General features: G+C 50.2%; 10 protein-coding genes across 10 annotated transcripts; 6 read left to right on the top strand and 4 right to left on the bottom strand.

The window, feature by feature from the left end:
- Positions 1–1,637: 1,637 nt before the first annotated feature.
- Positions 1,638–3,039, bottom strand: N7532_003512 (uncharacterized protein; the record flags this gene model as incomplete). Its single annotated transcript, XM_056616006.1, has 2 exons — positions 1,638–2,739; positions 2,870–3,039. 2 exons carry the CDS (start codon positions 3,037–3,039, stop codon positions 1,638–1,640), a joined length of 1,272 nt encoding a protein of 423 aa, XP_056476363.1.
- Positions 3,040–4,170: 1,131 nt separating this feature from the next.
- On the bottom strand, positions 4,171–6,432 carry N7532_003511 (uncharacterized protein; the record flags this gene model as incomplete). The annotated part of the gene is made up of 2 exons (XM_056616005.1): positions 4,171–5,966; positions 6,039–6,432. The coding sequence occupies 2 exons, from the start codon at positions 6,430–6,432 to the stop codon at positions 4,171–4,173; spliced, it is 2,190 nt and encodes a 729-aa protein (XP_056476362.1).
- Positions 6,433–8,238: 1,806 nt separating this feature from the next.
- N7532_003510 (NAD-dependent malic enzyme) lies at positions 8,239–10,664 on the top strand (the record flags this gene model as incomplete). The annotated part of the gene is made up of 5 exons (XM_056616004.1): positions 8,239–8,462; positions 8,574–8,793; positions 8,911–8,989; positions 9,098–9,446; positions 9,596–10,664. The coding sequence occupies 5 exons, from the start codon at positions 8,239–8,241 to the stop codon at positions 10,662–10,664; spliced, it is 1,941 nt and encodes a 646-aa protein (XP_056476361.1).
- A 541-nt stretch (positions 10,665–11,205) lies between these two features.
- Positions 11,206–13,174, top strand: N7532_003509 (Aldolase-type TIM barrel; the record flags this gene model as incomplete). The annotated part of the gene is made up of 5 exons (XM_056616003.1): positions 11,206–11,278; positions 11,552–12,274; positions 12,344–12,363; positions 12,463–13,059; positions 13,109–13,174. 5 exons carry the CDS (start codon positions 11,206–11,208, stop codon positions 13,172–13,174), a joined length of 1,479 nt encoding a protein of 492 aa, XP_056476360.1.
- A 2,398-nt stretch (positions 13,175–15,572) lies between these two features.
- N7532_003508 (GMC family oxidoreductase) lies at positions 15,573–17,401 on the bottom strand (the record flags this gene model as incomplete). The annotated part of the gene is made up of 2 exons (XM_056616002.1): positions 15,573–17,222; positions 17,276–17,401. 2 exons carry the CDS (start codon positions 17,399–17,401, stop codon positions 15,573–15,575), a joined length of 1,776 nt encoding a protein of 591 aa, XP_056476359.1.
- A 278-nt stretch (positions 17,402–17,679) lies between these two features.
- N7532_003507 (uncharacterized protein) lies at positions 17,680–17,874 on the bottom strand (the record flags this gene model as incomplete). Its single annotated transcript, XM_056616001.1, has 1 exon — positions 17,680–17,874. One exon carries the CDS (start codon positions 17,872–17,874, stop codon positions 17,680–17,682), a length of 195 nt encoding a protein of 64 aa, XP_056476358.1.
- A 1,017-nt stretch (positions 17,875–18,891) lies between these two features.
- On the top strand, positions 18,892–20,334 carry N7532_003506 (uncharacterized protein; the record flags this gene model as incomplete). Its single annotated transcript, XM_056616000.1, has 1 exon — positions 18,892–20,334. One exon carries the CDS (start codon positions 18,892–18,894, stop codon positions 20,332–20,334), a length of 1,443 nt encoding a protein of 480 aa, XP_056476357.1.
- A 407-nt stretch (positions 20,335–20,741) lies between these two features.
- On the top strand, positions 20,742–21,187 carry N7532_003505 (uncharacterized protein; the record flags this gene model as incomplete). Its single annotated transcript, XM_056615999.1, has 2 exons — positions 20,742–20,847; positions 20,892–21,187. 2 exons carry the CDS (start codon positions 20,742–20,744, stop codon positions 21,185–21,187), a joined length of 402 nt encoding a protein of 133 aa, XP_056476356.1.
- A 49-nt stretch (positions 21,188–21,236) lies between these two features.
- N7532_003504 (uncharacterized protein) lies at positions 21,237–21,482 on the top strand (the record flags this gene model as incomplete). The annotated part of the gene is made up of 1 exon (XM_056615998.1): positions 21,237–21,482. The coding sequence occupies one exon, from the start codon at positions 21,237–21,239 to the stop codon at positions 21,480–21,482; it is 246 nt and encodes an 81-aa protein (XP_056476355.1).
- Positions 21,483–24,129: 2,647 nt separating this feature from the next.
- N7532_003503 (uncharacterized protein) lies at positions 24,130–25,019 on the top strand (the record flags this gene model as incomplete). Its single annotated transcript, XM_056615997.1, has 3 exons — positions 24,130–24,625; positions 24,695–24,769; positions 24,817–25,019. The coding sequence occupies 3 exons, from the start codon at positions 24,130–24,132 to the stop codon at positions 25,017–25,019; spliced, it is 774 nt and encodes a 257-aa protein (XP_056476354.1).
- Positions 25,020–26,990: the final 1,971 nt, after the last annotated feature.

The following is a 26,990-nucleotide window of genomic DNA, read 5'->3' as shown; positions in this document are numbered from 1 at the left end:
AAAGCATCACGACAGCCAATGGAGAAGGGGAGATTGATGAGCGGAGGCGACGAGCGGAGACAACGAAATATTACTACCGACACAATTCCTCGTCTCAGATCTATGTCCTAGAAAAGTATTTTGGGCTGGATAAACGCGAGTATCGCAACAGTGGCCGTTCTGCAAAGGTGGTAGGTAAGGGCCTGTATCACAACCTCCGTGAGCAAGTCCATCACTCTGCCTCTGTCCGGAGCACCGCACAGGCGTGTGGGTAACACTAAACCATTGGCTCTCCTATATCTGCACTACAAACACCCCTACCACAAGAAGCCTACCGGCCATTCAGAGGCAAATAACGGCCCGTCGAACAACACAATGAAACCAGCCAACAAGCGAAAGAGGGTTACCTTCCCGAACGCTAGTCCGAAACGTCCCTAAGCGGCCGCTGCACGAGGCGCCCTCAGCTGCAAACTTACCACTCCGTTGGGCATCTTTCTGATGAAGCGTGCTTGGAGTGACGTCCACCTACGTTCGCAATCATGCCCAAAATCTGGAAGGCCAGCACTACAAACGACCTACGTCGAGCTAGGAGGATAATTTCCCAGGGTTTCCGATACTCGTGGCACAGAAAGCAATCTTCCCTTTCAAAGATGGAAGTGGGACGGTGTCTTTGAAGAAACATGGTGGCAGTCGATTTTGCCTTGATTGAAGACCTACCCTCCGCGAAAACTTTTTCAATTTCATGTCATGATGACAGCGAAGGTGGCAGAAACAAATTTTGCGACCAACGACTTAAATATCATTATGAGTATTCATCGATGGCTCTGTCCGCACTCGTGAGGGCAAGAAGGCCGCTTGGGCGAAGCAGATCGCTACTCTAAACAACTCTAAAGAGAGAACGGAATGATAAAACACCTCGAAATCCATTCGGCAGAGCTAACTCGAGGCTGCGAATAGAAGGAAGAGCCTACCTAACTTTGAACCGTCTTCTTTTCGGTCCACTCCCATTCGCGCTCTGTCCTGCTTTGAGTCGCCTTGATCCCGATTCACTCACATAATGCATCTATACCAGTCGCGAAGCCTCCACATGTATTGGTTGATGAATTTACCACGAAGATGATGCTTTAAGAATCTGGATGGCGTACGTGCGAAATATAAGTAGAGATGCAGCAATCGCATATACAGTGCTAGCGTCTCTCGAGTTCAAGTGCATCGACACAACGGTTCGGAGGGGTCCATTCAGAGCATAGACGCTTTCTTGCAGAGTCTCTTAGAAACCAACTTCAAAATTCCTGAGCACCCTATCTTTCTACGTTTCTGCGTACTTACCGGATGGTAAGAGTACTAGATTCTGATTCTGGATAATAGCTGTTGTTCATCCGTGCTAGCTCGCTCATATGCTGCAGCATAATAGTTTTGTGTAACGATCAGACACGTTTCTCTTGAATGAGAATGGACGAGTCATCAAATAGTTTCCATTCAGATGAATTCGTCTAGTCACTTCATCTTCATAGTGTCAGGTTGAGGAATACGCTAGTATCTACAATGGCTTCTACAATGGCTGCTACTCGTACAACAAGCATGAAGAAAGTCTAATCTTGAGCTAACCGTCGACAACAACATCGACTTAGGTTAAGAAAATGCAATGTACACAGGACTCACAGTTCGTCCTTAACATCCTCCGCCGGCGGAGGTATCGGCCGGCCACTATCCACTCCCAGATCAACTCCAATCTTCTTACGCCATTTCTCCCACAGCGCAAAGAACTCCTTCTCCATCCCGCTCTCCATCTGATCCGGCAAAACAACCCCATACTCCACATACAGATTACCCGGCTCGTCATTCTCATCCTCACGCTGATCATGCAAATGGCCCTCAGAATAATGAGGCATACCCTCACCAACGACGGTCTCAACAGCCCAAGGCTGAACAACCTGTCCCCGACTGCGCCCCAGCCTCACAACATGGCCATCGAGATGCGTAACATTCCGACTCCACTCACCCATCCACGCCTCCCGAAGCGAAAGCATCTCCTTCCAGAACAAATCCTTCCCCTTCCTCCGGAAAAAGGTCCCATCATTTCTCTCCGCCTCCGAGCTTGAAAGCTCCGGCTCCTTCTCATCCAGAATAACAATCAAATCACCAGCAACCCAGTCCGGACTCTCATCAGCCTCATTCTCAAAAACAAGACGAGTCCCCTTATCCATGCCCGGCTCAATCGAAGCAGAAGTCTCAACCTCCTTCTTCACAACTCTCTGCCCAGCACAAACCGGACAAGGATTTTTAACATGCTTTCCCTGCCCACCGCACTTATCACACGGCATCTGCACCTGCTGGAACATGCCAGGTGCAAGCATGTGTTTCTGAATCACCATGCCCCGCCCCGAGCACCGGTCACACGTAATCACCTCCCGATCTTTGCTTCCGGTTCCCTCGCACGAATCGCAAATCTGCTGCTTCTCAACCAGGAAGTTGATTTCGCGCCCATTGTAGAAATCGCGGAGTGGCAGCGCCGCCCGAACTTCCATGTCGGGTCCGCGTCGTGCTCCGGGCGCGTGTCCAAAGTGGCCGCCGCCGCCGAAGAAGCGAGAGAAGAGGTCGAAGGGGTCGTTGCCGCGCCCGCCGGCCGAGCCGCCTTTTCGGTGTTGTTCGACGCCATCGTGGCCATATTGGTCGTAGATTTTGCGGAGGGAGCTGGTTGAGAGGACGTCGTAGGCGTCTGCGATTTCGACAAATCTCTCGCGGGCTGATTCGTCGTTTCTTTGGTTTGTTAGTATTCCTCTCTCATTGGACCTTTCGCGGTTCGAATGGGCAAGGATAGATCCGAGTATGTGCTGCATGTACACATACTCGTATCTACCCAGACGAAGATATTTGGACTGCAACTCACGGATTCTTATCAGGATGAAACTTCTTGCTAAGCGTCCGATAAGCACGCTTTACATCCTTCTCAGACGCAGACTTATCCAGCCCAAGAACCTTATAGTAATCCTCCGCGGCGAGCACAGCAACCGCGAAAAGCGCCAGCGCCAGCGCAATTAGCATTCGCTGAAGATACATTTCGATGCGGCTCTAGCTGCGGCGCAGCGCATGAATTGACCCTGTGGGAGCGTTGTAATTTGCGGACGGTGTCTTGCTGGCACTTAGGTGCGGCGCGGAGTATGAAGCTAGCTCCGTGAGCTTGAGCTTTGCGCAATTTGGTCGAGCGCGGGCTGTGGAGGAGTTGTATGGAAACCAAATGAGGGTTAAGAGGTCGGCATGGAGGGTGGGATTGGGGGAGGACCGGTGTATTTGGGCGGACAATTGTTGCTCGAGGGTGTGTCGCGCGTCGAATCGAATCGGGCCAGGTAATCCTTATCACGAGGGGGAACAATGTTCGCCCGGGTCACGTGGATGTGTACCAGCTGCGCGATAGCCAACTCTTCACTAGGTACTTTCGGAGGCTTGATTTATTTCAGGAAGTAATTATTTTGCTGCGAGAATTTGAGTTGTTGGGTATATCGTGAGCTTCTAAAATAGCGCCCCTAAAACTGACCACGTTAGCTGCTTTCGCTATTCCCGGAACATTTACTGTTTGTACGAGCTGCGAGCTACAGGAAATGACAGCAAATAGGATAACTCCTTCCCGGCCGGAACTTTGTATTACATGCCAAATATTCCAGTAGTAGTTACGCATGGCTGGGTATAACTCTGTGCTCCATTCGAGTGTCATGTCTTCGAAACTTCCCTCCCCTCATAAGTACCCGAGTCACCCTAATCCATGTGAACATGAGAAATTCTACATCTTTCTTGGGTTTCGTGGCTAATCGGTCGGAACCACTATCAGATCAACAGTTATGGTATTTACGTATAGACAATTCGCAAGGTAAATAACATTGTGAAATGAAATATTTATGGTAGTGGCTGAGCGATATATATTGCCCGGCACCGCCGCTGACAAAACCGGTACACTACACTTGTGTAGCGGTATTGATGTAGCTTTTGCATCTCAGATGAAAATGGCTTAAAACTATTAAGCACATCCTCTATAACTGAAAAATAGTTGATAGTATGTGATATCCAGGAAGATTCCAATAAGAAAGGACATCAAATTGATTTTAACCGTTAATGGAAAGCATAATCACAAACCCTCATCGTTAACCATATCAACCATACCCAAGCCCATCCCGAAACACATCTCAACTGGTCATCTCATCTACCAACAACATCAAAAATCCCATTTCTCCAACCAGGTTCAAGGCCCGCGCTTCCACTCCCATCTGCATCCTCAACAACCTCCCCAGCATTAAGCGCCTCCTCTCTCCAAACCTTCACAATACTCCCCGGCGCATAAGTGTCTTTAAAAACTCCTTCCTTAGCCGGAGAGAATGCAAGCCTCGCCTCAACATCCGAAGGACCGGGCTTCAACCGCGCAAGCACAGCCCTAACAAACGTAACCAAATCACCAGGATTCGCAACCCGCGTCGCGCGAAGCCGCTCCCTCGCAAAAACCAGTTCACGATTCACCGTCTTCGCCACAAGCACTATCTCCTCAGCGATTTTCTTTTCTAGGATTCGGCGGAGGAGGTGTTTCAAGAATGGCTTTGCGAGCCACAGGAGCCATTTCCATCGGCTTTGGTGTATTTTATAGTCGAGTTTGTGGATGCGGACGCGGACGCCACGGAGGGTGAATATGCTGGAGAGGTTCTTGCCAACGTTTATGTCGAGGGTTATGTCGACGCCGCGGCGGTCGAGTGCGAAGCTTGCGATTCCGCTGTCGTTTGGGAAGAGGTGTGGTTTGAGGATGTAGCCGAATTCGGAGGCGGAGATGTTGAGGCCGTTTATTGTGAGCGTGAAGGCGGTTGTCGTTGTGGTAGTAGTTTGTTTGGCGTGTTTCTTTTGGATATCGATGTCGTTGCGCGTTGTAACATGCATTCGGTAGGGGAGGAAGGAGGTGAAGTTTACGCTGTGCCCTGGTTCCAGGATTAGATTTTCGAGCAGGAGGGAGAGCTCCGGGGCGTAGACTTCTAGACGTGGAATGGGGATGTATTGAATGGTTCGGATGAGAACGGGGAGGATTATGTTTATCATATCAGCGGGGAGGTCGGATTTGTGGGTGGTGTAGGCTGTTGAGGTGTGTTGGTAGAGTCTTTTTGTTGCAGCGATGAGCTTTGAGATGCCGGGATCGTCTGGGATTGTGCGAAGGGTTCGTTTTGTTTGGAGGAGGAATTTGTCGAGGTCGTTTCGGAGGTTGGTTTCTGTTACTCCGCTTGATTTTTGTTGGAGTTCGTCTAGTTTCTCTGGGGCGTGGTCGAAGAAGTCTGGGTCTGTAAGCATATCTCGGAGAGAGGTACCCGCTTCGCCCATCAATTGTTCGAATTCGGGGTCCTTGTTGGCGTGTTGGAGAAGGGCGTGGAATTGTTCTTGTAGTTTATCCCACTCCTCTGCACTTCCGAAGGATCGAAGCAAGACCCAAAATTCGTCCACAGCCTTCTTAAGATCCTCATTGACTTCCACATCTTCCTGAGCGGCATCCGCCGTGTCCTCAGCTGCATTGGCGTACAATGCTGCGTACCGTTGTATCAACTGCGTAATCGTCGAGACCGAGTCTGTATAGTCCGACCGCTCGCGGAGTCTCTGCACGGCTTTCTTCAGTCGATAGAGCAATGTCTCTCGCTCCCGACCAGATAGATGCTCCTTGGCACTCTGGGCCGCTTCTTCGCCTGTGCGAGCCACGCCTTTGCCAGCGACATCGGCAATATGTTCGAGTTCCCCCTTCACCTCCTCACTCGACAATTCACGGCCCTCGTCCGCGCCAGCCCCTTCCAGCGCCCGCTGCTCTTCCTCCGATGGCTGCACTTCATCAGCTACCCGCTTAGAAGCCTCAGCCAGCGACTCGGCCGTATCAGCAAAGATCTGGCGTCCAACAGTCGCGACATCATCAACAAAAAGACGAAAATCCGCATTCGTCAGCAGCAGACTCCCCACCGTCCGGAAACTATCATACGCTATCATAAAACAAGGTTCCGTTAGCTACTGTAGTGGTGCTGCCAAGCTTTGAGTATCATGGGGCGACCCACCGGCTTTGGCATCAGCGCGGGCTTTCACGTGGGCCGCCTGCTGCAACGCCCGGCCCTGATCCACCGAGACCCGGGCGCGGGAGAGGCGCCAGAGGAATTGCTGGAGGTGATCGGTGTTGTTCTTTTCATGCAGGAATTCGATGAAGGTCGTTAGCCAGAGGCGGGCGTCGCGGACAAGTTGTCGGCCTGTTGTGCCGATGTCTTGTTTGCGGAGGTTCAGGACATCAGAGGCGAGGAGGGTGCGCAGGTTGGCGATTGCTTGTTCAGTTGATGGGAGATAGCCTTGCGAGAGGGCGCGGAGCATCTGGTAGGTGTGTAGTTTTTGGTGGAGTTGGCGCTGGCGAGCTGTGTCGTCCTCGTAGCGGGGGAGAAGGGGTTCTGTTTCGGTGGGCATGGTGGTGGTGCTGTACTGCAGTGTAGTGGAGTAACTATTTTTTGAGATCAGGAGGTGCTGTAGCATCATGGTATGGAGCTGGAAGCTGCTGGTGTTGGGCTGGCGAAGCTGTTAACTTGGAAGAGGTGAAGTTGGCAGGACGTCAGCCTGTTTTGGCGATGACGACATTGCTTACAGCAAACTCACTACTAGCCGTACTACCTACGGGTACAAGGATATACTAAGTACACAATTCATTTGAAATATAAAGGAATGCGATCAATTCTGGTGTGTTTCTTTATTCTCCGCTATAACTCTACTATAGTATACACAATGTGTATGGGATGGCCTTCTCGGGGTCGCGATCGGCGGGTCTGGGGATCCTCTACCAATAATGACCGGAGCTATTTTTATGACCGGCCCGGTCTGGATCGGGCGATCGCACGATTCCACCGCATCGCAGGGAGGGAATGGGACTGTCGAGTTGCGCGATTAAATATCAAGCATTGGATTTTCTAGCCACATATTTAAATGATGCAAGTGTTGACTGTTGAGTCCCCAGCTTGTAGGTACACCATATCCTCATACACCTTTGGTCGGCGCCAAGGAATTGAATCTGGTCCCAATCTGATCTGCTGAGTCATCATTTCCCACGAAAAACAAGATTCGCCTCCCACCAACCGCCATCCCCCCGGCAATCTACAGTATTTACTGTGAATATTGGTAGACAGTGCGGGAATCACACCTGTTCAGTGCTGCTGCGGGATTGCGCAAGGGATCCTGATCCTGCATCCTGCATTCCGAGTCGGGGTGGATATCCGAAAATCACGCAGAAAAATCTGTCGCACCGGGCGACCCCCGTCGGCGGCAAAGACCATTCACAGCGCCAGACGGCCATCGTCAACGCGGCCGCTTCGAAACCGTCCCAACAGTCTCACCCGAGGCGAATGGGGACGGAGGCAAGTACTTAGGACGGCTGTCTTCCGGTCAGTCCTTCTGCCTTAGGGGCACTACTCGGATTCCTTTTTTTCGTTTCCGCCCGATCCTTTTTCCTATCTGCGGCAGGCTCCGCACGCCGGCTCCCGTCCGGAGGGCCCCTCCTCCCAATATGTAGGATCTATACCTCTGTTATAGAAGAGTTTGTCAGCATCTAGTCGCATTAGTCCATGATAGGAAATTCAGCACAGGTTCTGGAAGGCTGGGAGCTCCGCTCCGCTGGAGCTCGGAGTTTAGGCTGTAGTCAATTGGCACCGAGACTCCACTTCGGCCACATCTGCGGCTCTGGAAGCTCGCTGCGGTGGAGTCGGCGGTTTGTCGCAGCCGGGCTCCATCGCACTTGGTCATCCCCGGCTTTCGCAGCCACTCACAGTCCAGAACTGCCTCTGCCCCGGAATGCAGTTCGAGGTCTACCGTGTATTCTGTGTCTGCGCTCCATCGCCTGCAGCTGGGACCCGGGATACCGTGTATGCCTCTTCACGATGTCTCCCTCCCCAGCCTGCCTACCGCGTTGCTGTCCGTACGGGCTCTCCGCATCCCCACACCCGTGCAAGGAGGGCCTCGAAAGGGCAATGCAATTCGAAGAAGCTTTGGAGGGATCCAGATTGACTGTACAGACTGATCTGGCCTGAGGAATCCACTCCGACCGGTGGATAGCCTGCTGGGCAACGGTTCGCTGCCATCACCGAACATATCCACATCCCAAGTCCCACGCCGCGACCCTCCCTTTTCTCCATGGCCCGACTCTTCCCGACCTCCAAATCATGCCTCGCTTTTTACTGAGCCTTGACCTTCCCCTCTGGCGGTCCCGGCGGATGCTCATTGCTCGGAATGTCGTGGATGATGTGCGCTCGATTGACCCAGGGGAAGCCTAGTCTCCTCCGTGCACATAAAACCATGCCACGCTCTCCCCGTCTCTCCTCTTTCTATCATTCTTCCCCTTCTGTAACGAGTACTTTTGCCCGTTCTCAGTCTGACACAATGGCTCGATTTTCGCCTCAACAAAGCCGGCCGGTCCATGCGACGCCGTTTATGAATCACTCTAACCAGCCTTCGTGAGTACAACCTCCAAATTGCCATGCTGCGCATGGCAATTGCATTCCTTCTATTACTAGAGGGGACTCTTCTCTAGTAAATGAACACATTCTAATCCTCTATTCTTCTAGTGACGCCAACTATGATACCGCCAACCCCTCCTACATCCGCAAGTACCTGCGCACCTATGGCCTCACTCCTCCCCGCGCCGAGAGCTACGAGACCCAGAAGACCCGATGTTTGGCCCAGCTGGGTCTGAAGGATACCCCCATCGAAAAGTTCCAATACCTTAGCACCCTGCGCAAGAACAATGTCCACCTCTTCTACCGTCTGGTCACCGACCACCTCAGGGTACGTTGAGTCACTCCCATGTGAACCATGTGATCCATGTGATCGCGAAAATGCGCGAAAACAGAAAACCACATGGCGCTAGCTTCTTCGGGAGAGATCCAGAGCTAATGACTGCAGGAACTCACCCCTCTGATCTACACCCCCGTCGTCGGCGAGGCCTGCCAGCGCTGGTCTGAGATCTACCAGCAACCCGAGGGTGAGTACCGTCAACGCCTACCACATTGAGTGCTAGCTCCCGCCAGCCCTAGCGTGTTTCTCCGCACTTGGCGCGAGACGAAGATGAACCGGACTGACTTTGTGTTAGGTATGTACCTGAGCTGGGAGGACCGGGGTAACCTGGCCGCCGTCATCGCCAACTGGCCCCAGCCCAATGTGGAAATCACATGTATCACCGATGGCTCCCGCATCCTCGGACTGGGTGACCTGGGCATCAACGGCATGGGTATCCCCATTGGCAAGCTGGCCCTGTACACTGCCTGCGCGGGTATTCGCCCCGAGGCCACCCTGCCCCTGACCCTGGATCTGGGTACCGGCAACAAGTCCCTCCGGGAAGACCCGCTGTACATGGGCTCCCGCCGTGACAAGATCAGTCCCGAGGAGGAGCGGGAGTTTATGGACGAGCTGATGGCGGCTCTCACCGAGCGTTGGCCTGGGTAAGTGTTCTCCTTCCTTCTCCTCATCTGCCCGATATCTTCCCCTCACCCCCTCCCCCTTCTCCGATCTCTTCCCCGCCCTCGTGACCGCCATGGAACATCCCGGACCTTGATCTTTATCTGTTATGACTCAGACTAACAAAGCTTAGCATTGTCATCCAATTCGAGGACTTCAAGAATCCCTTCCCCGCCCTCGAGCGCTACCGCGACAACTACACCTGCTTCAATGACGACATCCAGGGCACCGGCGCCGTTATCCTCGGCGGTGTCATCAACGCCGTCAAGCGCTCCGGTCTCCCCTGCAAGGAGCACCGCGCCGTCTTCCTCGGCGCCGGCTCGGCCGGTGTCGGCGTCGCCAAGCAGATTGTCGAGTTCTTCATGCGCGAAGGCATGACCGAGGATGAAGCCCGCAGCTGCTTCTACCTCGTCGACACCAAGGGTCTTGTCACTGCCGACCGCGGTGACAAGCTGGCCGACCACAAGGTCTACTTTGCCCGCCAGGACAACGCCGGCCAGCAGTGGAAGACTCTGGAAGAAGTCATCGACCACGTCAAGCCCACCATCCTGATGGGTCTTTCCACCCTGGGCGGCGTCTTCACCCCGGAGATCCTCCGCAAGATGGCGGACTGGAACACCGCGCCCATCATCTTCCCGCTCTCCAACCCGTCCTCCAAGTCCGAGTGCGACTACGAGAGCGCCGTCACCAACACCGACGGCCGCTGCCTTTTCGCGTCAGGCTCCCCCTTCCCCACCATGTCCTTCACCAACTCCAAGGGTGAGACCAAGACCTACTACCCCGGCCAGGGCAACAACATGTACGTCTTCCCAGGTATCGGACTGGGCAGCATCCTTTCCAAGGCCGTCCGCGTCACCGACAGCATGATCTACGCCTCCGGTGAAGCCCTTTCGGCCGCCCTGACGGCCGAGGAAATCGAGCGCGGCCTCCTCTATCCTGATGTCACCCGCATCCGCGAGGTTAGCATCGTCGTCACCCGCAAGGTCATCCGTGCTGCGCAGGAAGACAAGGTCGACCGCGAGACTCACCTCCGCACTCTCTCCGACGCCGACCTGGACAACTGGATCAAGTCGCGCATGTACGACCCCCACACCGAGGTCCGCTCGCTCGAGCGCGAGGTTGGCCACCTCCTATCCAGCCTGGGTAACCTCTCCCCGCTTATGAACGGTTCTCCCACCGAGGAGAATGGCTCCAAGCTGTAAGCCCCAACCTACCTTACTCGACTTGACCTTATGTTGGGTTAGGGTGAATCCAGACCGGCTCTGAGATTCCCTGCTTTCTTTCCTTGCATCTTCTCACCAGCTCCTCAGGACGTGATTTTGCACTTCACTTCATTTGTTGTTTCTTCCAGCGTCGTTTTTGTGTCTGGTTTTCTTTGGAATACCCTCCTTGTCGTCTTTTCGGTCGTATAACTGGCCTTGCATTGGTAGGATAAAATCATCTGAATGATATGTCGAATATTCCCTCTTCCCAGGCTTTAGGGGTGGTGCTCTTTTAAATAGTGGCTGTGGTTCCGCTGCTAGCCGTTCGGACCGAGGACTCTACAGTGGAAGTAGAGAGGCTATGTTCTCTATCGGACTCGTCTATGAAGAATCAATTTACCACAAATGCAATTGATGCTTCAATGTGCACCCTCGCTTTCACTATATCATTCCGGGCAAGTACAATGGCCATATCCCTGCACTACCCCTAGATAGGGTACTATGTACGTTAGAAACTCTTCGGGACCAACCCGGATATCACATGCAACTCAAATACCCGACTGGCCCCACATCCTTTAACCCCCGCAAGTCACAATACAGGGTCTACGGCTCTAGTATGTCCCATCCGCAATGCATGCCGAATTGGTCTGAAGATGACCCACCGCTCCAGAGGAATTAGCTATACCTCTTAACGTGAACCAGTCCACACTGATGCATTGTTGGGGATATGGAGAAGTGGGACGGAACAACCTTCTCTCCGCAATGACTAACCAGGCCGAGGTTTCTTTCAACATAAGGTTTAACTGGAGATGTTCCTGCTGCTCAAGCTTGTACATATACTTCACTGAGATACCAAGCCAGCGATCAAGCGTTCAGACAACTCTCAGGTGAAGCATCACATCGTCAAACACACATCCAGTGTATCACGGCTACATCTACGATAATTGAGCTGAATCGATCGCGAAAATGGCGAATCCCCTCGCAGACCCCGTCAAGTTACCCTGCGGCCTCGTGCTTCCAAATAGGCTATCCAAGGTACCTCCTCCCACCACCAAAAAAGCCTCAGCACAGCTCTAACACGTTTGAAACAGGCAGCAATGGCCGAACTAATGTCCAAAAAAACCACCCAGACCCTCTCCAACCCGCCTACGAAAAATGGTCATCCGGCGGCTGGGGCAGCATCTTGACAGGCAATGTTCAAGTCGATATAAATCATCTAGGGAGCCCCTTCGACCCAGCCCTGCACGGCGAGTACTCCTCAGCAGAGTCTAACACAGAAGTACTGGCACGATGGAAAACCTACGCCTGCTCCAGCCAGAAACACGGCACACCAACCCTAGTCCAACTCTGCCACCCGGGCCGCCAATCCTTCCGGGTCGCGGGGAAGAGGGGTATATTCGCCAGCAGCGTTGCGCCGAGCGCGGTGCCGATCTCTGTGGGTGACAGTTGGATCGAAAAAATAATTGCGGCGCTTGCGTGGAGTAAGCCCAGGGAGATGACGACGGCTGAGGTTGAGACGACTATTGCCCGGTTTGTGGATGCTGCGAGACTTATGGCTGATGCTGGATTTGCGGGGATTGAGTTGCATGGGGCGCATGGGTATCTTATTGGTGGGTTCTTATCTCTGAAATGTGGTTGTTTCTGTTTGATGGGAAAGTGCTAACTGTTTTGGCGGATAGATCAATTCTTGAGTGGGAAGGTACGGGCATACACCCATATCAAATCCAACAAAACGGCACCGCAGCCAAAAACCCCTCCAAATCAACAATTCTAACCCTTCTTTCTTTTTGTTGTATAGACAAACAACCGAACAGACATCTACGGCGGCACCCCGCAAAAGCGCGCACGATTTATCCTCGAAATAATCCGACAAACCCGCGCTGTCGTCCCGCCCAAATTCGCAATCGGCATAAAACTCAACTCAGCAGACCACGACAGCTCCACCTTCGAAGAAACAATGACGCAAATCGCGCTTCTCGTTGATGCGGGTATTGACTTTATGGAAGTTTCTGGTGGGACGTATGAGGATCCGAGAATGATGGGGTATGGAGGAGGAAAAATAGAAAGAGGAGGGGGAGCCAAGTCTGAAAGAACAGCCGCCCGCGAAGCCTTCTTCCTCTCATTCGCACACGAAGTCCGCGCCCGACACCCAGATCTATGTCTGATGCTAACAGGCGGATTCCGGTCTCGGGCCGGCGCGGTTGCGGCTATCAACGACGGGGCGTGTGATCTGATTGGGATTGGACGGCCTGCTGCTATTAATCCCAGTTTGCCGCATTTATTGCTTGATGAGGGAGTTGAGGAGTGTAACGCTGTGCTAAGGCTGGAGAAGGTGCCGATGCCTTGGTATGTGGGGTTTTTGCCGAGGAATTTGGTTGGGGCAGGGGCTGAGAGTGTGAGTATTTTTCCATATTTTGCTTATGGATCAGTGCTGATGGTGGTAGACTTATTATGCGCTGCAGATTCAGAGGTTTGCGAAGGGTTTGGCGACTTGTCTTCCTGGTCTTTGAAGGGGTTGGGTGATGTACAATGTAGACTGGTTATTTGTTGATTTTGGTTTTGGTTAGGGATGAATTGAATGGAAGTTATTATAAAACTACTTGAAAGTGTGGATGCAGGTGGAGACACATATACCGGGTTTTACCTCTCTGTAGATCAGGGTCTCTTCATTACGATTGGATTTGGGACGAAAAAACAAGTTTGGATTTCGTCTCATGAGAACATGTCAGACGAAAAAACCGGGAATCGGATGGAACAAGGGACTCGACAACGTTGCATTACTTTTTCTTACTTCAGGGTCTCAGATACTTCATCAAAAAGTGTCCTTTTATGCACACCTTCCGCTCCTGGCTTAGGAAGAAAAAAATGCTCTATGTTATTTATACCACAACGCTAGGTGACGGTAAATTGAGCGCCAAAAATGGCTACATTCGTCATCAGAATTTCACGTGATCGAAATCAAACCGCTCATCATTTGCTCCCTGAAGGCTCCCTGAGCACTCATGGCTACTCAGGGTTCAGCTCCGCCCTATTCAGATTGCTCCAATTAGACGATCCGGTATGTTGTCAATGTCTCTCTTCTCTAGCATCTGCTTATAGTCGGTTGTATAAATATAAAATGATGATTTTGCCGGGTGCCGGTACCACCTCAGGCTTCGCCTTTCATTCTGATAACAGAGGAAATTCTGATCATTTTTGACCTCTTCGACCTCCGCCTTTGTGGATTCGATGAGTGCAGTTTCGTGCGTGACGATCGCCTTCAGACTGTCGATAAGTTTCCACCCTTCTCTAGTAGTGACGCGGCCTGAGTTCTTCGAGAGCGAGAGGCGTCGCCACTGCGGATTCTTTTGCGGGATATGTGGGCTAACGGTAGCGGCTCAGTTGGAACCCGGGGCTGGAAGTCTTCGACCGATAAACTGATGCTCGATTCCTGGGTGTTTGTGGAAAGGGGCTCGGCAGCCCCCGCGGGGTGGTCCACCGCCAGACCGAGGGTAGAACTGGCCGTACTCGCTCCACCTATGCTGGTAAGTTTTCTAGAGATTTTTCTGGAGATGTTTACGAAAGTGAAAATCATACTCATTACCGCCATTGGTCCGGAGTCTAGTTCCCGCTCAGTAACAACACAGCAATTTTATGTCGCGGTAATCACAACCACAATGTCCCGAATTTCTATGTCGAGGAACAGTCGTGTACCATACAGTCGTCCCCAGCAAAGACTACAGGCCCGCTCAGGATTGCCTTCCATGTCGGCAACATAGAAATGTTCTTTCAAAACAGTATTCGTTCATTGCTTGCTTCTAGAGTAACTCCTTCTCAAAGATTGCCTCTTCATCTTTCACGAACTAAATATCAATACCGGGCTATGGGTCAAAATCGTTTTTCTTAAGGCGTGATGAGAAGGCCAAAGAAAGGCGCCGTCGCTTACGGCAGACGAATGGATATGTTCCCAGAGCCCACAAGAAGGAAGACGCTGTTCGAAATAAGGATAGAAAACTTCCAAAGACCAAAAGGCTACATCAACAGACTTTGAATCTCTGGCTTGAGTGAGTTTGACAGACAAAAAAGAATCATTGATTGCCAAGCTGATTATTTCTTAGCTTCATTGCGGACCCAGAAAACGAATTTGGATATTACAAAACTGTTCCAGGTTGCCTGCCTCCAAGCCATGAAATGGTGAAAGAGTTCATTCGCTGGTATGCGAATTCTACCAGGGGCCGACTCTGCAAAAGCGGGAAACCAACAGTGAGAACAGCTAAGGCGTGGGCGGAGCGATTTTTCGGTGGATTTAGAGAGACTACCGGTACAGAGGTCACTGAAACTGACAGAAAAGAAATATACGATGTCAGTATTTGTTCATCACGGGTTTCGCGGTTATACTAACTCTATCTTTTGAATTATAGTGAATAAAAAATACTCTCAAGATGAGAAATTGATGTACTGGCTAGTACTGAAAATGTCCCAATAGAATAAGATGATGGATTGAAGGTTGTTGAGATCTGTTGAGCGATCTCAGGGGTCTCCCTTGTTAAACTGTGGCAATGTTGTGTAAACACATTAAGGCAAATTGGGCGAACGATGAATAACCCTTTCCCGAAGTGTCCTAGTGGTATTTGACCACCCCCCAGTTTATCAAATTCCTTAATCTTCTACGAAACTAATGTCACCACCTACACTCGTCGATTGTTTCTCGAAACCTAATGCCAAAAACCATTATGCTATATTGAGAATAATCACGAAATATCAACGAGTCATTATAGACTATGGTAAGAGGAATGTAGAAATTGAAGGCAAAAGATAAGTAAAAGAACACAAATCAGACAACATGGAAGCACACCCTTAGCTAGGAAACACAGATACGAGCTATATAACCAGTTTCTCGTCGCATAATGATCGGTCCTAACTCGGTTATCAGTGCTTCGAAGACTTGGCACGGAAATCTGCCAGAACGGCATCAGAAATCTTCAAAGCCATAGCGTAGAAGACAGTCATGACGTGAGAAGACACTTGAGTCGGCACGATCGAGCCGTCAACCACCCGAAGGCCCTCGACACCATACACTTGAGCGGCAGAATCAACAACTCCTCCAAGCTCCTTCGCCATCATCGAGCAGGTGCTGATAGCGTGCCAGTTGGCGCGGAAGTTCTGCTTGACATAATCCACCCACTGGTCCAAGTCGGCATTATAGGCCAAGTTGGGCCCAGGTTTAGTCTCGCCATCAAAGTAGGTCTGCATACCACCAGTGTTGGAAACCTCGCGCGCAAGCTTCGACCCAGCAGCTTGACCAAGAAGGTCCAGCTCGTTCATGAAGAACTTAGGGTCGTAGGAAAAGCGTCGCAGGTAGGGGTCGTTGCCCTTTATATGCACGGAACCACGGGTGAATGGAATAAGATCCCATAAATCAAAGTTGATCTTGTCGGACGTATCGAGGAACAGCTCCACATAGGCAACTTCTTCCTTGACCAGCCAATCACGGTAGTTCTGATACTGGATCTCTAGAGCAGTCACATTATGGAAACCACCCCGCGCCACCGTCTCAGTAGCCCACTGGTGCAACTTGGTTTTTAGTAACTGGTGAGCCTGAGGTGCGTAATCCCCAAAGGTCTCATTGAAAGTAGCAAAATAGATGGCCTGACCCTGACCATTACCGGAGGGTTTGGTACGGGAGCGGACGGTAGTGGTGGTTTGATCCTGCATATTGAGACCAACAGGGAGATCAACAATTTGCTGGACACCGGCCGATTCGAGTACGGACTGCAAGCCAATACCCGAGTATTCTAGGATTCGAGGGGAGACAGCAGAGCCGGCCGCCAGAAGTACTTCGTGCTTGGCGTATACATCAAAGTTCACATTCTTGTTGGTGCCGAAGTTTACACCAACGGCTTTGTGACCAGAAGCGGTCTGATTGATGAGGACTTTTCCAACAAACTGACCAGTCAGAATCTGCAAGTTCGGGCGCTTGTAGTTGGGCAGAAGCAATTCGCGTGCAGCATCCGAGCGGGTCTGGTCCTCGTGTAGCGTATTGGGAATCATAGAAACACCGCGAGGGACCCCACAGTGAAAGTCTAGCTGGGTAGGGACACCACGTTCCTTCGCAGAATTCATGAGGGTCTTGATTATCGGAGAAAAGGCCTTTCCGGTGTTACGGGGACCAGCATGAATGGTGCCGTTCGTTCCATGGCAGGAAGCATTGTAATAGTGACCAGCGGCAATCTCGACATCATTCGGAGCACGGGCGATCTCGACCTTGTTCATATATGCGAACAGGTCGTCCCAGTTCCAGCCCTTGTTGCCAAACACTTTCTCCCAAGAATCGATCTGGGATTTGTGGGGGCGTGTCCAGGAGCCACCATTGATCAATGTTGATCCTCCAAGACCATTGCCAGATCGGATGTTCTCAGTGCGGTTATTGGTCATGTGAGGGACGGTTTCATAGGCGTGGTCGACAGCGGTGCCAAAAATGTCTCCGTAGGCGTTCAGATCCTCAATGATGGCTCCATCGTTGGACTCATAAAAACCGTTTTCAATGACCAGGACCTTGATGTTGGGGTCTTCAGTCAGCTTGGTCGCAATAGTCAGGCCCGTCAAGCCACCCCCGCAATTATGTAGTCAACAGTCTTGCCGGCGACCTGGTTAGGATCAGAAAGAAGGCTGGATTGGACATCGATTTGCTCTGAGGGCATGTATCTCTGGGCTGCGGCCACAGAGATAAGAACGCAGGAGAATATTGGAGACTTCATCTCGAGTTACAATCTCAGATGTAGGGGAGTAAAAGAAAAAGAAATCCTGAGTCGGTTGCTATACAGTAAAAGTTCTTGACGACTGAGAGGGTGAGAATATATAGGTTTCTTCCTACCTAAACATAATCTTTCGACCAGAAGCTCGTCATAAGGGTGCGTTCGTCGGCTTCATTTGTCAGAGGTACCAAAATTGTGGGCTCCTGGAGGTGCGTACTCAAGGACGAGGAGCATAATAAGCGGAACTACTGTCAATCGTACGCTTTTGGCACCTTAATTGTTCAACGATACGTAATATTCGGAGCCTGGGTTCCAAAGTTGGTCGCTAAAGACTCGTGCAACTTGTCTCTAAGCGTGGAAGCAACCATGCCACTTGCCACTTTCTTCACCGGCAAATTGGATTTGGAGAACAAGGCACGGCAGGACGTCTCCTGATTGGTAACATTTAAGGCCCAACCATCTTGGATCTGCCACATGGTGATTGATAAGAGTCATTAGGGTGGATCAGCCCAAATCCCCTCGCTCGGTTTGCCAGGATGCGGCAAATACTAGGTGGATCTTTAATTGAGTTTAACACATAGCCAAAAAAGTGGATACTGACAGGGTTCAATTTTCTTTGGCCTAAAAGCCAAAGCACTACGCACTAGCAAGAGATAAATAGCAATGATTATTCTATTGAAGGGTTGGTTGATTGGTTGAAAGATAGAAGAGAGGCAGCGAGCAACTAAAATTCTTACCTAATGGACTGCCTTCGTGCCAAAGGATTTGACTCGCAAATAAAGTTCAACCTCAATAATTAAGATCATCATACTCTGTACCTGCGCCACAATGTCCCGCACTGACCCAAGGTCGGTCAGTGGGCACGGCTAGCGTGATGATCCCATTCGAGTTTTTTATCTGATCCGAGAAACGCCAAGGACGCCTCGGTGGGCAGATTTCCGAGAAAGCCTTGATGGACTGAAGCACGGCAACATTCTTTTGGTAAATCTTTGTAGTGTGTACGATTTTCCTCACTAACTACGTTTAATGCCCTTTTCTTGGAACCTCGAACCAAATATACATCCAGCATAACAGAAAGGGCAAACTGCAATGGCAAATAATCCCCTGTATTTTGTACACACTTTAGTTTCAATTTCCCGCTATGCAGGCCACTGCCCACCCGCCTGATCGACGATGACTTCATCACAGGCGGCACGTATCAGAATGCTCCAGGCGAAAGGAAAAATTTGCTCAAGAGTGGAGTATCTCGTCGATCGGGATTTATTTGAAACAGGAGCGAGTTTGAGATTATATAAGTTGCCTTCGCTCACCGTTCTCTTTCGCACCTCCGTCTCTTCAACGCAACACAGTCCTTTCAATCATTACTACTGCGATAATATCTCTTGTGAGACGATCTTCTTTGTAGTTCGAGCATTCTTATTCCTGTGAGTCTTTCCTTCGATTTCTCCCATGCCAGGTAGTTTCCTGACATTGGAGAGTCCATATAATCAGAAATGCTTAGCCCTAAGCTGGCTTTTTTGCTGCTGCTGCTGCACGCAGTGTCCGGCTCAGCCTACCGCTGGTTCAACTGGCAGTTTGAGGTCACTTGCGAGTCTGACGCCTACATTGCTCCTCAGAATGAGCTTGCCGCCGCCAAGTTCCTCAAGGAGCAGTACCATGAGGGCTCCCACATCAAAGTTGTTGGAAATGGTCATGGATTCGGTAACCTCACTACCTGTGTCGACAACACTCTCACCAAGAAGCCCACCTATATCGTTTCCCTCACCAATTTGAAGAAGCTCAGCATCGACAAGAAGAATCTGACCGTCACCTTTGGTGCTGGCTGGGATGTCGATGACCTTGTCCAAGAGCTGAAGGCCAACGACTTATCCTTTGGCAACCTCGGTGTTGAGCGTGTTCAGAACTTTGTGGGTGCCGCCTCCACCGGTACCCACGGTTCTGGATCCAACATCGGTAATATCGCATCCCAGATCACTGGGCTGCGTGTGCTGGACTCGCAAGGGAATCTCCGTGTCATCAACGAGACGCATAATGCAGAAGAACTCAAGGCTTTCCGTATCAGCCTTGGTGCCCTCGGCTTAATCACAGAGTTGACTATCAAGGTCCAGCCTACCCAACTCCTGAAGAAGACCACTAAGGTGTTGAATGCCACATCCGACTTCTCGAAGATGTACCAGGAGCTTGACCAACTGTACAAGGAGCACGACCGTATGACTGTTTGGGGCCCTCACTTCGACTGGGATGAAAACACTCAGAGCTGGGCCCTCGAGCCTACTTATTTCCTCTCTTACTGGGAGCCGACTGACTATACCGGTGTTCGCAACTGCACTCTCAATTACTGCGCCAACGGCTGCGGTGACTGCAAGAAGGAGTACATCTGCTACGACGAAGTCACTGACGCTGTGTCCTGCCCTCCCCAAGGTGTCTGTTCCCGAGACTTCTACGCAGAAATCGAGCACTTCCTTCCCATTGAGTCTTACGCGGAAGCTGCCGCCAACTACACGACCTTCCAACAGGCCCAGACGCCTCGCATGAAGGCACCCTATAACAAGCAAATGGTCATCCAGCACCGTACCCTCAAGGGTGACGATACATATTTGTCTCCTGTCAACACCTATAACCTTGGCCCCGAGTCCAGCGGTGTTTTTGCGATCATCGAGATTGACTGGATCCAAGAATATAACAACTTCACCACTCTCTGGCAGAACCAGGAATTGGCCCATGAATTCCTCCCTCAATTTGGTGAAACCTACAATGTTCGGCCCCACTGGAACAAGATGAGTCCTCCTAATGCTACCTATACCCTGGAGAAATTCCCGAAGCTGCCCGAGTTCTTGGCTATTCAGCAGCGCCAGGATCCTAAGTGCCAGTTTGTCAACGAGTTCCTGGTTCAGCAGCTTGGCATTACCCGCTGCGCGGACTATATCTCTCTGTAGGATGTGACACAAGTGGTCCAAAGCATTCATTCATTTATTTTGTTTTCAAGGGTGAAGCGGCTCTCCATATGTCAAAGGGTTGGCGAACACCACCGCAATTTCTGTCCCATGCGGTATTGAATGAGCATTGTGTTGAGACTGGCGCCACCCCTCAGTGGTTTTCCTAGCTAGTTCTGGAATGTTTTGCTACAGTATAGAGAGGAAAAGAGAAGAAAGGGAGGACTGAGAGTAAATAAAGACACATAATTCAAAGATACCAGCCAACGAATTATAGTCAGTTCACTGTCGTTTGGCTTCTTGTAACATGATGCTATCCAAAGTCGGGTGTCCTCGTGAGTCCACCTCCAGCAGTTCCACGGCCTCCTAGAAAATACTCATTCTTGTTTGTACCCCACATCCAGTTCACAATGTCTATTGAAGTCCCATCCACCGAACCGGGAAAGTCCATGATTCTTACAGAAATCAACGAAAAAGATGAAACGTCGCAGATGAGCTGGGCATCATGGGAGGACGGTGCCCAGTATGATGTCGTTTACAATATGAATGTTCACCTGAAGACGGCACCGATATTCCAATTTACAATCGGCATCTCTATTGCGCCGGTGCTGAGGAGGCAAAAATTTTCATTGAGCAGCGAGATGATAAACCTTCCAATCATTTCAATTCCAAACTTGAGGATTACTGGCTTTTCTATGTTCACCTAAACCATGCCGAGATGGAGATCGCCCTTGGAGGAGAGACACCCGTTCTCGTTACCTCTAATCCGAGTTTCCGTAACTTCTCTGCAACGGAGAACGACCATGTCACTTATAAGAATGATTACGGGAAGATCTTCAAGGTGTCCTATATGTGATGAATCGGGTGGCAAATTCGATCGTTTCTTTGCCGTTCGATGTCCGAAAATGGACAACCCAGCCATTTCTGTGAAAGTCAAAGGGCACTATGGTGGCCTCCATTGGGTCGGCCTTTACGCACGACATGCCGCCGACGACACCAACCAGTTCATTGCCGTGAGGACCACCAACCGCTTGCTACCGGCGTACGCCGAGCGCATCAAGACCTATGAAAACTACAAGAACTGGTATAGCCTGGACGGGCCCCTCTACTTACTTGATAGCACGATCACCCTGTTCTCAAAGCAACTTTAAGGGACGAGAGGTGTGGGTAAAGATCTATACTACCAATTCGTGACCAACGAATCAAGAAATCCTCTTGGCAAGAAGCATTTCGACCATGTCTACCAGAAATTCTAATCACATGACATGGGAAAATAAAATGTTTGTACCTACCCGTAATAAGACCAGTTCCTTTTTATAGATTGTAAGATAGATACAAGAGGCTGAAATTAGAAGACTGAAACTCCTAGAAAGCTCCACGCTAGTGATGGTGCAATTACGAAATTGACCAACTGAATACGAAATATTGAAATTCCACCTTTTTTCTCATTTCAATTACATTTCAATATGTTATTTCTTGGCAGTTATGAGTCATCATTCCATTGGACCTGAACGAGCTGAAGGGAGTAGATGATGCTGTTTCTGCCGCTTCAGGTTGAAAAGCCTTGGCGTAATATTGATCAGAATATGGAAGCCCTTGCCTATTTGGGACCAGTATTATTTCAAATTTCATTTCAAGAGGCCAAATTTCATTTTAATATCCCTATTCCATGCAAACGTAACAAACCGGGCAAACATAGCAACGTCTGGACTGGCAAGGTGTCAATTTCTCTCTTCTGCATTTCGTAGTTACTTAACTGCGGGTCTTGGAGCTTCTTGGGGGTTCCAGCTAGGGCCAAGGTGATATGCGAGTTTAACCCTAAGGTTTTGTTTCGGGATCTCCAACATTGCTGATCATCATGCTACGTGTTAAAATAATATTAGATACAAGGGATTACTGGCTAACGTCTTACAGTTCTGCTAAGGTCACAATAATCAGAAGATACAGTTTCGCAACACGGAACCGAAAATCTTATTTTTATAAAGTTTGTGGAAGGGATTTTAGTAGCTAGAGTAACCTGACGTTGCTTTCTAATCCTTTCTTTCCCAGCCTCGCCGCCTATTAGCGCTTCTGAATAGGACGATACGCAATCCAGTAGGTCACGTCGCCCGTGTATTTTGGCTGGCCGTCCCAGGATGGATGTAATTCGCAGTGGCTGATTTTAGTGTTGAAGTTTGCACCCTGATAGGTGGAATCTGCAGAGCACGCCTTTACACAAGATTCTTCAGTCATGTTGTCCAGATGTTTGGAACGACAGGTTGAATATGCTTTCTTGCACATGACAGTGTAAGTAACACCATCGACTGTACCCACGTGTCCATCATCTGGGGGGCATTGACCAGCAGCCAGCGGGGGTCGGACAACTGGGGCAGATCCACCAGCAGAGGGAGGTCCGCCTGGGGAAGAAGCACCGTCCGGAGGGCCACCGGTAGAACCACCACCGAGGGGACCACCAGTAGAACCACCGCCAGGAGGACCACCACCACCAGGGGGCCTGCCTCCACCGGTGGCTCCGCCCGTTGACGAGCCCGAAAGTTAGGGCAAGGCCAATAAGAGAGGTGGTAACATCTCTCATAGTGGCTGAAAGGGTGAGAGGGGTGCGAGAGGATAGTAATGACTTATAAGAGATTGCGAGGAGGGTTTGGATGATTAGGAAGGGATAGTGAGATTCGGATGGGAGGATAGGGGATATTAATGCTATTTGTCTCATCCAGAAAACACAACAGGTCTGCCGGTGGATCTGTGCCCTTACCCTTTTTACTCTTCTTCATCTGCAGTTGTGGATTTATGCGAGCGATATTAATGCTCCATCACTTCTCCTTACTTCATATGTGGCTGTTCAGCTGTCCTTAATCACGCGGGCGATCCTGAGTAGCTGCCGTGTAACCGTGACTATTAAACTAGTACTAGCTAGCGGTGTTCGGTCCTTAGGGTAGCTGAGGTACTTGTGAAGATCTTCTACCCCGGGATACGATTGTCGATCTTAAACACTTATTAATCATAACTCGGCTATTCGCGTTACTAATACTAGTTTACTATACGTGGCATATTTAGGAGGCATATTTATAAGTATTAGGCCAGCCACTGGGTAGCGTAGAGCTAAGAATACAAGGGTTTTAGATTAGGCTCACAGAGAGCCTCCTCTATATCACTTAAGGTAGTAATAGGCTTAGGTGTGGTGTATATCCTAGTAATTAATATTCTTTGATGATCGAGCTAGTTTGATTATATACGGGCGCCGCGCTATTAACAGATCTACATTCTTCGTCGATGCTTGTTACCCGAGCTTAGTATGATCGACCAATTATTGTTGGAAAAAGTATTGTTCACTAAAACCTCTACTGCCACCTTAACTAGTTGTGGTAGCACTATATTGCCCGCATCGTAAATCTGAGGGACAGCTACATATTATCGACGCTTCGAGCTAATATACCTATAGCAACTGACAGGACTAGCCTCGAGTCATTTAACCAGCAGCTATACCTCGAGTAAGGGCTACACAGACCCACCACCATCGATGCAGCGGCGTCTCCACCTAATATTACACGGCAGCTACACCGGCAGTATTGTCTCAGAATGACCTCACTTGTTGCATAACGCTGAGTTTTGTAGATCTTTACAGCTCCAAAACTGTAGAAAGACGAGAGCAAGCAGAAATATCACCCCTCTAGAGAAGTACTAACATAAATAGCCCAGGCCTATCCCTGAATATTGCTATCCTTTCTTCTTATCCAAACACTCCTCGCAATCTCTTATAAGTCATTATTATCCTCTCATACCTCATCCTACTCAGCCACCATGAGAACTATTCCTACCACTCTTGCCGGGCTTGCCTTGCTTTACGGGCTCGCCAACGCCCAAAGTGCCTACGACAGCACTTGCAATCCCGCCCCCGCGGGGGATCAGGACATTGAGCCCGGAGTTGTAGCCACCTACGGCTGCGGAGAGATACATAACGCGGGCGACTATGCTAACGAACAAAGCACTGTCGCAACGCCCGAGGAATGTGCCACCGAATGCGCCAAAAGAACTCCCGAGGGCCCTTGCAGCTGGCATGGTGGTACATGTTACTTCTACAACGCAGGTGCGGGCGCCGCGGCCTGGCCTAACGCGGTCACAATCGTGACGCGGAAGGATTGGGATAAGCTCAAGGTGGCCTACGACCAATGTGGCACCAAACTCACTGCTTGCCAGGCAGCCACGGTCCCTGGCGGAGCCACTGGTGGAGGCGGGCCCCCTGGTGGTGGTGGTGGTGGTGGTGGTCCTCCTGTTGGTATTCCAAAGCGCAAGATCTGTAAGAACTGAACCAGCCAAGCAGAAACATCAAGTGGATATAGCATCTAACTAATCCTGCTTTTGCTAGGTGAACACAACACACACCTGGATAAGCAGACCATTAGTTCTGACGGCAGAACGTACAAAATCTGGTGCAACGCCAGTAAGTATTGCTCCAGAAAGTGGCGAAAGTTTTCTAACATCACATAGTCAAGCACGGGCCCAACGACTTGGGAGAGGGCATTAAAGTCAAGAGCATTGACGAGTGCATTGAGTTATGTAACAAGAAAGTGTCGCCGAAGAAGTGTGTCCGTGCTATCACGAACAATGCTGGAACCTCATGCTATCTCCGCTCGCATGGCAACAATCTGACTCCTGATGCACCAGGATACATTAGTGCCCACCTAGTGTAGGCATTCAATGGCTGCTTTGATTCGGAACAACAGCCCATTGCCAAGACATCTGCCTTGACTGGGGCTGTTGTGAAGGGGACTTCTGAACTTATGTTTTGCTGTCATCGGAAAACCACATTCAATATTTCTGAGGTCCTTCTAGGGATGTACAAAGCCTCTGAGGTGCCAGGGGCCACGTAGCAGCGTATTCGCTCGCTAGCTTACGGCTTGGAAAATCTGAGCTCCATTCTTTCGGAATTTGCACACTCCCCAGTTACTTGGACTGTACCGCTCGTTTCCAGAATCTGGGTTTCTTATACTGTCTCTCCTTTTAGTTAGTCGAAGCAATCCGATCAAGCACGGATCACAATCCACTCTCTGAGCTTTCTTTAGGTACACCGCGTTCCGATGAAATTTAGGCATTTGGGCTGGTGGCAGCCTACTGGTGACCAAGTAGTCCGCCTCTTTCCCATCCGTTTATCAAATCCGAATCTATCAATGGAAATAGTGTAGTACGAACGTGTCTCGGATATTTAAGGTTCGTAAAAAAACTCGTAGTTGAGAGTTCCACTCTTCGGCTTCCGACTGGGCAGGGCCTTCTAGTCCAGTCAGCCCGAGAAAGAGCACATTGAATGCTGGACAGCGACGGTGATATGTTGGACACGTCCCATAGGAAGTCCGCCATTTCTTCTATATATAGATCGGATTTTCCAGCCAGGTAGGGTTGACGCAAAGGGCGTCTAGCATCACAGGAGAGATGCTGGGTGGCGGGCTGGGAGGGATTGTGCGAGAATTGGGACTGCCAAACAGCCGCATATTCTTGCGTATGTCGGTGATAGAACGCTCAGTACAATGCTAACGCTCAGTACAATGCTATGGACCCTGCAACATGAGGGGCCGCAGCTTATTGATGGGCCACCGAGAGCCAACCATTCCTGGGAGTTATTGTTGTGATATGTCGTATCGTAACTGAATCAATTCCTAACCTCACGGAATTACCAGCTTTGATTGGAAATCAATCTATAACCCTCAAGTTTTCTGTCCAGAAGGAATACAAGCAATCTTCCTCTGAATTACAACAGTTATACGTGACCCCTAGTCACGTACACGAAGGAGCGGAAAACGGCCTCCTTCATACCGCTTTAAACCATGTGACGGCTGGCACAACTCACGTGACACATACCAGGATATACTGTCGGACTTTCGGATATCGGTATCGACTAGTACTCGTGAGGGGCCAGTTGAAGCATCCCAGCGATCGATTGATTGACTGAAGAACTCTCTCGGCTCCCGTTCAGGATGTCATCTATTGAGGGGTTTTTAGTGTGTTACAGCGCTGCTTTTCCGAGAATACCCGATTACCATACAAAACAGGTAGTTAGGAGATTGGGTATCTGCTGAATCATCCTGCTCCTGATTGTAATATCAGTCTCTCCGATCGACATATACTCCAGAAGGAGTACGAGCTACCCCCTGGGTAGGCATACCTCGGAGGGAGTATGAAGAACTAGATATAAGGACACTCTTTCACGCACATGTATTGAGTTCTTCGCGTTCAATCTTACCTTGCTACTTGGATACACCTTTGCTTCCACACGGTTCAACCCGCCACTTCCGGCATATCAGCACATACCGTTATTGTACCCTATAACGACTGGTAAGTTGTTGACCAACGCTTGACCACTAACTGTGGCCAATTAGCAATGCGTAACAAGGTTTCCAAGTCACCTATCTCTTAAAGCGGATTAATGTAATAGTAACTTATATGGCTTATGCCCATAAAATTTAGGTGCAACTCCTAAGTCCGCTTAATATAGAGGCAATGACAGTTTCCGCTCTGGACGATAAAAATACCTTCCACCCTCAGATCCCTCAGCTTTGGGATATGACCCTCACATATGCGCCAACTCCTGGTTATTGTGATCGGGATTGGACACCGTCACTGGGCTATGCTTCTCCTGAGCCCGAGCAAAGAGCAGATGGTCGTTCACG

This window comes from Penicillium argentinense (genome assembly GCF_028826775.1).
Source record: "Penicillium argentinense strain IBT 30761 chromosome Unknown utg000004l_segment0_segment0, whole genome shotgun sequence".
Taxonomy (NCBI): domain Eukaryota; kingdom Fungi; phylum Ascomycota; class Eurotiomycetes; order Eurotiales; family Aspergillaceae; genus Penicillium; species Penicillium argentinense.
This window is presented reverse-complemented; position numbering and strand designations above follow the sequence as displayed.